Below are 11,053 nucleotides of genomic sequence, written 5' to 3' on the forward strand. Positions count from 1 at the left end.
TTAGGTTTTATAAACACACATACCCCTCTTCTTCTCCCTGCAGAAGCCCACTCCAGCAGGATGTTCACAGGTTTCCCCGACGAGCTCATGAAGGCTTTGACCCAAGAACCTCTGACTGGAAATTTTCACCACTACGGCGTCACGGTGCAGGTAGAGGACACGCACCTCTGGTCGCCAGTGTCGCTGCACATGTTTCACTTCCTCTGCTGGGAGTTTTGGCTGAAATAAAATCACAGTTATTCTGTCATTTCAACATCAAGCAATGTGATTACATTCTGTTAGGAAACGTCTGACTCAGCAGGATGAATGATATAGAGAGGAATCTGCGTTATTTCAGCATTTTTCTTTGCAAACTGTGGGTTTGATCGAAGGCTGAGTTACTTCCTCAAGCCAAAGCAAAAGTCCAGGTTCACAGAGTGGCAGTCGGTTTGCGGTAATGTGATTAACCGCTTTAGGTTTCAGCTGATGTTAATGTTATAGAGAAGAGAGAACAGGAGCCGTCTAACACAATAATCTGTGTTTAAGGTAGTTAAAGGTGGCGTCACTGATCCCACACATCAAAGAAAAGTCAAGAGCACATCTTTTTAAAGTAACACTGCCATCTTGGATTATTATATTCAGCTTTTTTGTGAAATGTTCCCACAGAACTTCCAGGAAAACACCAAGCTGCACAGTTTCTTCTCCCTCTTGTCCACCAACGTCGCTGAGAGCGGAGCCCACTTTGTCTCCACCATAGAAGGTGACGAGATCATGTTTATATCAACCTGACAAACTGAGTCTTTGCTCAGTAACCGAGTCGTAGTAACAGCTGTTTCTGTGTTGTGTTGTCATGTCAGGGAGGAGATACCCGTTCTACGGCGTGCAGTGGCACCCGGAGGTGAACCGGTTTCAGTGGGACAGAGAGCTGAACTTTCCTCACTCTGCTCACGCCGTTCAGTTATCGTCGCTGCTCGCTCAGTTTTTTGTCAACGAAGGTAACACGACTGATCATATTAATTAGTGATGCTCATGGTGTATGATTATATATACTTTAAGACAACATAAGTGATTTTATAGTTAAAACTTTGAGTTATTTCTGGATTTATTGGACTTTTGCAGCAATTCTTTTGATATTTAATTGACCTAATTATGCATAAAAGAGCATCACATGTGATTATTTGATTATTTTCAGCAGTTTGTAAATTAAATTTCAAAAACATTCCTGTGTCACAGTCTACTTTGACAATTCATGCTCTGAAAAAAGTCAAGCTGCTGAAGATTTTTATGTATTTTAAAAGGCGCTAACATCACTGAACAGTCACTTGATTGTCTCCAGACTGTAAACTAGTTATTGTAAATTATTTCTAACAGGCGCTCGCTGGTATATTAACCAGCACCTGGGTGCTCATCTCATGCAAATGGACTCTTATATGTGCAAAGAAAAATCTGATTTGATGATAGCATTTTAATAGCAGGTAGAATCAATCCAGCAGCACAGAATTCTCATCCCTGGTGCTCGTCTATTAACTCCAAAAAAGCAAGAAAAGTGTAAATTGTATTTCAAAATAGATCACGTCTATATAATTATTGAATCAATGTGATGCAGTATTTCTTTCTCTGTGTAAACCATAAAAACATAAATGTGTAGCTACTGTATCTGTAAGTAATCTCACAATTGATTTTCCAGAATATTTGTCATAACATGCTTTAATATTTCAGTATAATGTTACCACCCAGAGGGCTAAAGAATTCTGAATTCAGCCATGATGGATCGCTGCAGAGGACTCTTTGAATTAATCAAGGGGAAGAAAAAAAATAGACCCACAATAAAAAGACAATCCTATTTCAATTCACTCCACTTATGCTCAAAATACTAAATATTGTATTTAATGCTTTCCTGCTCTGTCAGATTCCCCCGTGAAGGTGATTCAGCTATTGTACTGTATCCTATTGTTTTCTGCTTTAATCACATGCATCTCACTTCTGCTTTGTTTAGGAAGGAGAAGTTTACATCGGTTCGACAATCCGGAGGAAGAGGCCTCGTCGCTGATTTACAGCTACACGCCCGTCTACGCTGGGAACTTCACAGGATATGAGCAGATTTATTTCTTCTGAGATCCTCCAGCTGCTGACTTTGTGTTTCTGTGAATGTCCAACAAAAAAAAACAAAAAAAACTTAACACACAGTCCAGAGTGAACTCTGAACGTCTCGATCGCAGATATTCCTCTAAACAAAATGTCAATGTTAGCCGTGTGTTGATTCAGAGAGCACTTCTATTGCAAATTCACTCGCATTTAAGGCTTTAGCAATTTAAAAATAATCACTTTTATACTTGAATGTAGATTTTTTGATATTAAACTGCTTATTTGCGGCCATTTTGGAATTGGATATGTTTGGAATAGAACGTCTGCATTGGTTTTAGGAAAACTAAGGTCATGGTGAAATCTTCATCGGCTGATTTCTCTTTTTTTTCATCTAGTTTTTTATAAGCTGGACTTTAATTAATTAAGTGAAGAAATGAAGGATTTGACAAAATAGCCTCCCCTCAAATAAACGATGGAGTTTATCCAGTCACTATGAGAGTGTAGATGATACATTTTCCTTTTCTCTCAACAATTTAAGCACATTTTTTAACTTCACAGCCTTAATGTTAGAGGGCGAACGTTTATTTTTGACCATGCAGACAGCACTTGACCAAACAACCTCACTATAATGTGCATTCAGTATTTACAGGGTTGAGGTTGACCCCTTTGGTGTCAAATAAAGGATTTATAATTCGTGATTTTCCTGCCAAAGTTGTATCTCTGACTGAGTGAAACCTTCATGTATGGAAGAAAAATAGCTGAACATTTAAGTTTAAAAAAGGGGGTGGTCATGGCTGCGTTACCAAAGTTACCATCTGAGGCTCAAAAGGCGCCCATGTTGTCATAGGATAATTATTTATCTGATTTTTTTTTTGGTAATAGTGTACGCTGCATTAAAGCACAACATGAACTGAAACAATGAGGGTCTGACGGAGAAATCTGCTGACATTTGCTGGAGTTAGAAGGTGAAAATGTTGCTTCAACTTTGAGGATCTCATGGTCTTCATCAAAAAATAAATGCAACATGTTCAATCTTAGGGCTGCAAGGTGGCTCGGTGGTTAGCACCGTTGCCTCAAAGCTAGAAGGTCGCCGGTTTGCATCCTGGTGAGGATCCGAGATCTTTCTCCATGTTCTCCCCGTGCAGCGTGGGTTCTCTCCGGGTTCTCCGGCTTCCTCCCACAAGGTCCAAAAACATGTTGAGGTTAATTGGTGATTCTAAATTGTCCGTAGGTGTGAATGTGAGTGTGCTTGGTTGTCTGTCTCTAAGTGTAGCCCTGTGATAGACTGGTTACCTGTCCAGGTGAACCTGCCTTCACCCTGAGTCAGCTGGGATAGACTCCAGTAGACCCTAGTGAGGATTAAGCGGTGGATAGATGATGGAAGACAGAAATGTGGCTCCATAAAAAGCAAAAACATTGACATGTAGTTAAAGCTGCAGTGTCAAGAGGACGTTTGTCTCCCTCTTCTGGCTCTGACAGCAATCACACAAACATCGTTGACTCTTCTTTTAAACTGTCATCCTCATTTTTTATCTGAAGCATCAGAAAGGTTTCTTGGACACTCCCCAGGTTTATTCCTACTAACCCTAACCCTACTCCATCTCTGCCACTACGGCTCCTCTCCTCTCCAGACACCAGCTTTAACATTCTGATGTCCTGCCACATACACGAGGTTCTGCCTGCTGCTTATAGGATTAATCAGCATTATGAGGCTTATATGTAACAGACATTTATCTAAAAGTCCTGCACTCCAGCTTTAAAAAAATAATTAGTTTATTTTGTTATTTTAGTTCAGGTGCACAAATCTAAATAAATTAGCGCCTAATCAAATCACTGAATTACCATGTTGCTACAAGTGATTATTTAAATAATTGGTTCTTTTACAAGTGATTATTTTAGATTTTTGTTTGGACTAAAAAGAAAAAGCAGCTATTCTCTTCAGATTTCTTGCTTTGTTCAAGCATCTATCGCCCAAAAACTTTCTGACACCTGTTAAGGAGGCAGATGTGTTGCTTCAGCTCAAGTCTGCCATAATTAAAATATAATCACCTGATCATAACGACCTGAGCTGACCTCCTTAAAGCTGCATAATCATGAGAGTCATTTCGTTCACTAAAAAGAGCATGAAACTAACATGTTTTAACCACTGTTATGAAAGTTTTTCTACATTTGCACTCCCTTCCTCTTCAGTTTATTGGCACCAGCTGCTCATCTGAAGTCGCTCATGTTTGATTGATGTCATGGAGTTTAGCTGCAAATCCAAATGAAGCAGTAGAGGCCAATTATTCAAAGGTCCAAGGTGCTATTGCCACTAATTTAAAACTAATAGAGACATAACATAAAGAAATGAAATCATCATTTCTAATTATTTGCATGACAATTAGCTAAACTTTTCAGATTGTTACAGGTCTTCTTAGACTTTAAAGTGCATTTACATTTTGCAGATCATCTGAATATTTGCTGGATTACTTTTCTGCAGAAGATAAACTTTTACATCGTGTCACATTAATATCTTTCAGTCCAGTTTTAGAGCTTCGCAGAGCACAGAAACCCTCAAGGTAACTGGAGAGAGAGAGAGAACACTACTTTAACTGTTTTAGACCTAAGTAAACCTTTTGACACAGCTGATTATGCCACTTGAATTCGCTCTCTCAAAATCTGAGCCTGCATCAAGGGAACTGGACTTTAGCAGGTTTTATTCTTATCTTTTAGAAAAAACTTATGCGGCGGTCACCACATGTAATTATTTATCCTGCACAGCTGAAATTAACTGTGGTGTTCCGCAAGGTTCATTTCAAGGTCCTATTACATTCTCTAAGTACTCGCTTCCACTTGGTCACACCTCCCAACTTCATGCTCTATCTTTTCATAGATGCTGTAAATATGAGAATCATCTCTTGCCATGGGCTACAAGGTGCCTTGGTGGTTAGCATCGTTGCCTCTCAGCAAGAAGGTCACCGGTTCGCGTCGCAGTGAGGACACCCGGGATCTTTCTGCGTGGAGCTTGCATGTTCTCCCCGTGTTCTTCGGCTTCTTCGCACAAGGTCCAAAAACATGCTGAGGTTAATTGGTGATTCTCAATTGTCCGTAGGTGTTATTGTGAGTGTGCTTGGTTGTCTGTCTCTAAGTGTAGCCCTGTGATAGACTGATGACCTGTCCAGGTGTCCCCTGAGTCAGCTGGGATAGACTCCAGTAGACCCTAGTGAGGATTAAGCGGTGTATAGATGATGGATGGATGGATCTTTTGCCATTATGGCCACTCAGGCTTTGGAACGACCTATCTGAGGAGATTACAGAATCAACATCTTTTAAATCACTTCAATAGAGTCATTCTTTATTGCGTTGCTTACTCTGTTCAATGACATTTTTGGTGCCTCCATTATTTAATTTGCAACAATTGGTGTTTCCTCGAGTATTTAATTTACACTGTAAAAAATAACCATAAAACTACAGCCACATTCTAATGGCAGTTTACCGTTTCTCCAAAATATGGTTAAAAACTGTAAAATCTGAAATTTTTTGAAGCCAAAAACAAACATGACCAGCGAGCTACTATAAAAACTGATGGTGTGATGTGAGCAGAGTTGGTAGATCTAGATTCTGAATCATTATTGTAAAAGACTTTATGCTATGCAATTCACAGTTTGCACAAAATATTATAATTTACAGGTTGGATTAATGTTGATTGGGGTGGCAGGACACAGTATTAAACAATAAAGCTGTTATTTTGCTGTATAGTGCTTTAATCAATCATGCACCAATTAGCTCTTTACATAAATGATCATTCTAACACTGTAAAAATACAGTAAAATACTGACAGCCTGGATTTTACATGAAAATATATTGACATTTTTTTTTTTTTTTTTTTTTAAACCATATATCTCTACTTCTTGTTTCTGTTGGCCTCATTGGTGTTTGATTATAATGTTTTCTTTCTTACTATCTAATTTTTCTTGCCTGTCAAAGCTGCACTGTTTTGAAAAGGTGCATTACAAATAAACTTATTAGATTTATTATTGCAGAGCAGAACACTAGGACTCAGCACATATCATTTCCATGCCGAGGCCATGCTTTTATAATTAGCCTGTAAAACGTATATGCATTGATAAGCTGGACATGGTGATCAGCGGCAGGAAACGCACGCAGCCAGACCGTCACTGTGCGCACCGACAGCCGGGCGCAGCGGATTGGTCCGTCCGGCCGTCAGTGGCGTCTGCCGGGGCGGGAGCAGCGGAAATCGAGCCAGTGTTCTAGTTTTTCTCCCCTCTCACACAGATGCTGCTGCTGGGTCAGTGTCATGCCGTCTATTAATAATAACACAGGCAGAGCAACCACAGCGAGGAGAAGCGAGGGGAGATCCACGCCACCGTTTCTGCTTTTTGGCTCTGCGGAGACGAACCAGGGCGCGCACAATGTGACATAACCCCGCTGCGGCTCCAGCTACAAAAAAAAAAAACAACCCAAAACGCCCTTCATCTACATTTTTTTTTCTATCCGTCTTTTACGACCTCTTCCCAGGTGCTTTTGTGTGGCTCACCTTTCACACAGCTGGCACACAGTCCCCAGCTCCACTCGTGCGCTCCGCTGCGGTCATCCATCGGCTCAGGCGGCTGCGGCTTGTTGGTAAACACGAATCGGATCCCGCCGGCAAGGACTCCCTCTGGTGCATTGATGCACCCGTTTCAGTGGTGTAACGGTGAGCAGTCATTTTATATTGTGGGAGCTTTTTGTGTGTGTGTGTGTTAGGCCTCTGCCAGATAGTGTTTCTGGAGAGTTAAAACCAAGATTAAGGAGCAGGATGTGAATCACACCAGTGCCTTTTTTTCTTCTTCTAAATTTAGACATTTCCATTGAGAGAAAAGTTGCTCTTCTCCTTACTGAGGAGAATTAGGATGTGTTTGAGCTGCTTCATTTGTGCTCAACAGGGAGTTTAACCCTCCATTTATGATGCATAAGCAGCAAAGTGTCACACTGTTATGCATATAAACAGCTGTATGTGTAAAAGAAAAACTGTCAGCAGCTATACTTCCTCTTGTGAGCACCCACAAGTGGAAATCCACAGAAATGAGTGACAGCACACAAAAACAGATATAATAATGTCAAATAGGTCTGCTTGTACAGCAAGAAATACGCAAAATGTCTCCAGTCATTGATTAACCTGCAGGAAATTCATCAGCAACAGCTTTTAATAAGTGTTTTAAGGCATAAATTCAGCATATTCCTTGATTCCAGCTTCTCAAATGTGTAGATCTGAATCTTGTATGTGTCATATTTGATAGTAAGCTGACTATTTTGGGGCATTTAATCAACAGTGTAATAAATAAGGGTTTTTTGCTGCTTATAAATGCTTAAAAAAGCGACTTAAGTTGAGGTGTTTCCCATTTGTTGGCTGTATTTGTCATTCAAAGCATCAATTATGTGAATGTCAGTCATTTTTTCTTGTATTAATGAGAAGAATAAGAGACAACTCCATCAGTAGAATCCTTTATTTTGTTTTTCTGAAGTGACTCCAGTGTAGCCACACGAGGCCAGCCGCTGTGCCGTGTGTGTAGCGTCCTGCTTCCCTGGGCGATGCATTTTATGAGCCTGTAATTTAAATAGTGAAGCAGAGCAGATGAATAAGAGTCGCTTTCCAATGGCTGGGCTTTGTTTTGACCTCTTCAGATTTTTTTTCTTAGGGTGAAAACTAAAGAGTGTAGAAAAGGCCTAGAGGTGATGTTGTGGAGATGTAAGTTTTGCAGGATTTGAATGTTGTATTTGTCACATTTAGAAGTGATTCTCTTAAACTAGTTGCATAATAAGGAGAGTTATTTGAATGTAGCACCTATGGCTGTGGGACACTTTTCTCTGACGTTTTATAGACACAACAATTAATCAAGAATGTAATAAATAACGATTATTTGCAGCCCTGAAGGTTAAATTATGTCACAAATCGCACCTTAAATGTTCTGAATCCTGCTTATAAAGGCTAAATAAGGTAAAGTGTTCCCCGCTTGTTAGTTATATTTTAGTTTAAAACAGCAATTATCTTTTTTTATTTGTTTTTATTGATTGATCAATTGAATCCTGAAGTGATTCCAATTGAGAAACACACACACACACAAGGCCTGTCATTGTGCTGTTTGTGTGTTTTCCCTGTCTGGGTGATTTATTTTATGAGCTTAGAATGTTAAATACTTAATTAGAGCACCTGAGTAAAAGCACTTAATTACTTTCCAATGCTGGTTTTCCTGCTGTGATTAGTGCTGCTGGAGGTTTGACCTCTTCAGGCTCCTTTCGGGCTGAAAAACAAAAGAAGCAATCGTGTGGAAAAGACTTCGATTTAGGTCATATTGTAGAAAATATACACTGATGAGTGGATTTGAATCTTATATTAGTAACCTGATTGGCCTGCTGCATGGCTATGGGGCATTTTTTGTCATTTTTAAAGACAAACAATTAATCAAGGATGATATAAATAATGATTATTTGCATCCCTGTCGGTTAAAGTTTGCTATAAATCATGACATATCCCTATACTGCTTATACAGGCTAACTAGAGAGATATTTTAATTAAAAGCAGCCATTATCTGAATGTCAGTCTTTTCTTTGTCTTTTTTTATGAACTAAAAAAGAACAAGAGTCTCCTTGATCAGTAGAATCCTTTATTTTCATCTAAAGCGATTCCCATTGAGCCACACAAGGACAACCATTGTGCTGTGTGCGTAACATCTTTGCCTCTCTGGGTAAATCTTTGTTTACACCGATCTACTCTATCTGCAGTCTTTACGCTCATCTCGGCTTCGAGCAATTATCTTCTCAAAAGGTGAAAAGTCTGAACAACTTCTCAGTCTCGTCCGAGGCCGATATTTGCTGTCCGGAGGCGCGTCAGTCATACTTGAACAAAACGAGCCCCTTCATTGCGGTGAGATGGTGTGTCAGTGCCTCATTGTCACGGTGAGACCTGGTGCAGATGATGGATTGGTGGTGTGTTTTTTTTCCCCCCACTGACTTTGCCTGTGTGAATGCAGCAGCTCCGGCAGCCTCCTCGGCGGACTGTTGGTGGTGTTCAGACAAGAACAATTACTCCCTTTGTGCTGCTCAACTCCCCTGCTATTCATAGGGGGAAACACACACACACACACACACACATAGACGCACACACACAGTATCAAAGAGTGACATTCTGCTGGAAAAATGAAGCAGTATCAGGCAGCCACAGCTCAGCGTCTGCTCCGCTCTGTGCATGACACATGTAGCGCTTTCATGCATGTGATGAGGAGTTTTGGGCCCAACCTACTTTCTTGTTGAAAACAGCAGCAGCAGCAGCAGCAGCAAGCCATCGCAGGCAGGCCTGAGTGTTTCCCCCCCATGTGAACTGCTGAATATTTGATGGCAAGCTCTGTCTTTGGTGCGAGCGAGCAGCGGCAGCCGAAGCCGCTTTGTGCGAACGCGGCGTATATAGGACAAAACCCCACCAGGCATCTCATAGGAGCTGTCAGAGAAACTGCCATAATCGAGGTATTTTACGGCTCCGTCGCATCACGGCGGGACTTTCCTGCCCTTTTTTTTCCCGAAACATTACAACACGAGAATCTGTCTGACTCAGATTTCCTCCATCCTCAAAATGAGAACTTTCTCTAGCGAGCCTTCATCCTTTTTTCTTTTTTTTTCCTCCTGCATCTGCTACTCTTGGCGCCATGGCAACGGGGCGCCTCACGAGAGCGCCAATATATAGGTCAGTGGTCACGCAAGGCTCCACCCAAAGCAAAATATCACATATAGCCGCCTGCTCTCCGTGCATACTAACGCGTAGGAGGAAAACGTGAGTGCCCATCCGTACGGACGTGACAGTCGTACACAAAGACTTGAATACAAATGACCCAGATTTGGAGTGTGCAGCAGCTTCACAGGTGATTTGTGCCATCAGCTGTGCAGTGACATGAATACAGGAACAGACATAAACTCTCCCCTCCTCCTCCTCCTCCTCTGTCGCTGTACGCTCCTCTTTGTCTGCGGAACGTCTTTGTGAAGCAGATTGTTTGACACATGTAAAGATGATGGAGAAAATTAGGTCAACGCCGCTGTTTGTTTGCATGTTCACATCCTCACGTGTGTCCGACGGCGAGTGCGGACACTTGGGTCATATCCTCGGCGATATTCTGGGAACCCAGAGGATCTAATGCCACAAACAAGGGAATTTACATGATATCAAAAATGCACATGCTACACGTGTTTTTGTTTTAATGAAATCATTTGACTGTTTCAGGCAAAGATGGGGGACTATGTGGCACAGCATCACCTACTTCCATATTCCTTATGAGGACGGGAAATAGTCTGAAGAAGCCAAAACTCCAGCAGCATTTGTATTATTAAAAAAATGTGAGAGTAAAAGTCCTTCATTTTAAAATCTACTTGAACAGAAGTGCAGGAGGATAATCAGAAAGCTGCACTTAAAAGTATCAAAGTCCTTCTGCAGAAAATTGGCCTCTGTGACTCAAATTATAACATGACATTATTAGATTTTTATTCTTATTTTTTGTACTTTTCCATCTGTGTGTAGCTGGCGTTTAGGCGTTAGGGGGGTGAAGTGAGTTTTAATTACTTTATTTGTATTTTACATATATTCTAGATATCTGTGTGGGACCTGTGTGATTTATTTAGGGAAGTGATGGCAAAGACGATGAAGGACATATTAAAGGTGGCACCTTATGGTGACCGCCTTGTAGGAAGAAGTAGTGGAGGAGGAGGAGGAGGAGGAGGAGGAGGAGGTGAGAAGAGTCCTGACAGTTAATTAGTCCAGTGCAGTGGTTTGCAAAAGACTCCAACAGGCTGGTTCATTTCAGGTGTGTTGTATCAGTGAATGAAATTTCATTTTTCCACTGTGAAATGTGCCACTGAACGCACCTCTTGGCAAAAATTGTTTAAAAGAGGAATAGAATAAAACATTTGAAGGCAAACAAATTAAAGAGATCATATGTGTTATGGGTTGTGTAGAAGTTTTTAAACT

At 40.8% G+C, this 11,053-nt stretch overlaps 2 protein-coding genes across 4 annotated transcripts in view; both read left to right on the forward strand.

Annotated features, from left to right (window-relative positions):
* The window catches only part of LOC103362719 (gamma-glutamyl hydrolase), a 5,109-nt gene extending 2,349 nt beyond the window's left edge, over positions 1-2,760 (forward strand). Inside the window, exons 6-10 of one of the 2 annotated variants that reach the window (XR_520476.1) lie at positions 44-150; positions 646-739; positions 837-974; positions 1,976-2,506; positions 2,543-2,760. Coding sequence is in view for 1 of the 2 variants with exons in the window: in XM_008289164.1 (XP_008287386.1) it covers positions 44-150; positions 646-739; positions 837-974; positions 1,976-2,094 (458 nt within the window). In the remaining variant the exon portion in view is untranslated. Of the gene's footprint in view, positions 1-43; positions 151-645; positions 740-836; positions 975-1,975 lie in introns of both variants that reach the window. The other variant, XM_008289164.1, reaches the window with a different exon arrangement.
* Positions 2,761-6,330: 3,570 nt separating this feature from the next.
* The window catches only part of rnf122 (ring finger protein 122), a 25,085-nt gene continuing 20,362 nt past the window's right edge, over positions 6,331-11,053 (forward strand). For both annotated transcript variants that reach the window (XM_008289166.1, XM_008289167.1), the window contains exon 1: positions 6,331-6,760. In XM_008289166.1, the coding sequence (XP_008287388.1) occupies positions 6,736-6,760 (25 nt within the window). In that variant the 5' untranslated portion in view covers positions 6,331-6,735. The remainder of the gene's footprint in view (positions 6,761-11,053) is intronic.

Source organism: Stegastes partitus, unplaced genomic scaffold, assembly GCF_000690725.1.
Source record: "Stegastes partitus isolate 25-593 unplaced genomic scaffold, Stegastes_partitus-1.0.2 Scaffold596, whole genome shotgun sequence".
Classification (NCBI taxonomy): domain Eukaryota; kingdom Metazoa; phylum Chordata; class Actinopteri; family Pomacentridae; genus Stegastes; species Stegastes partitus.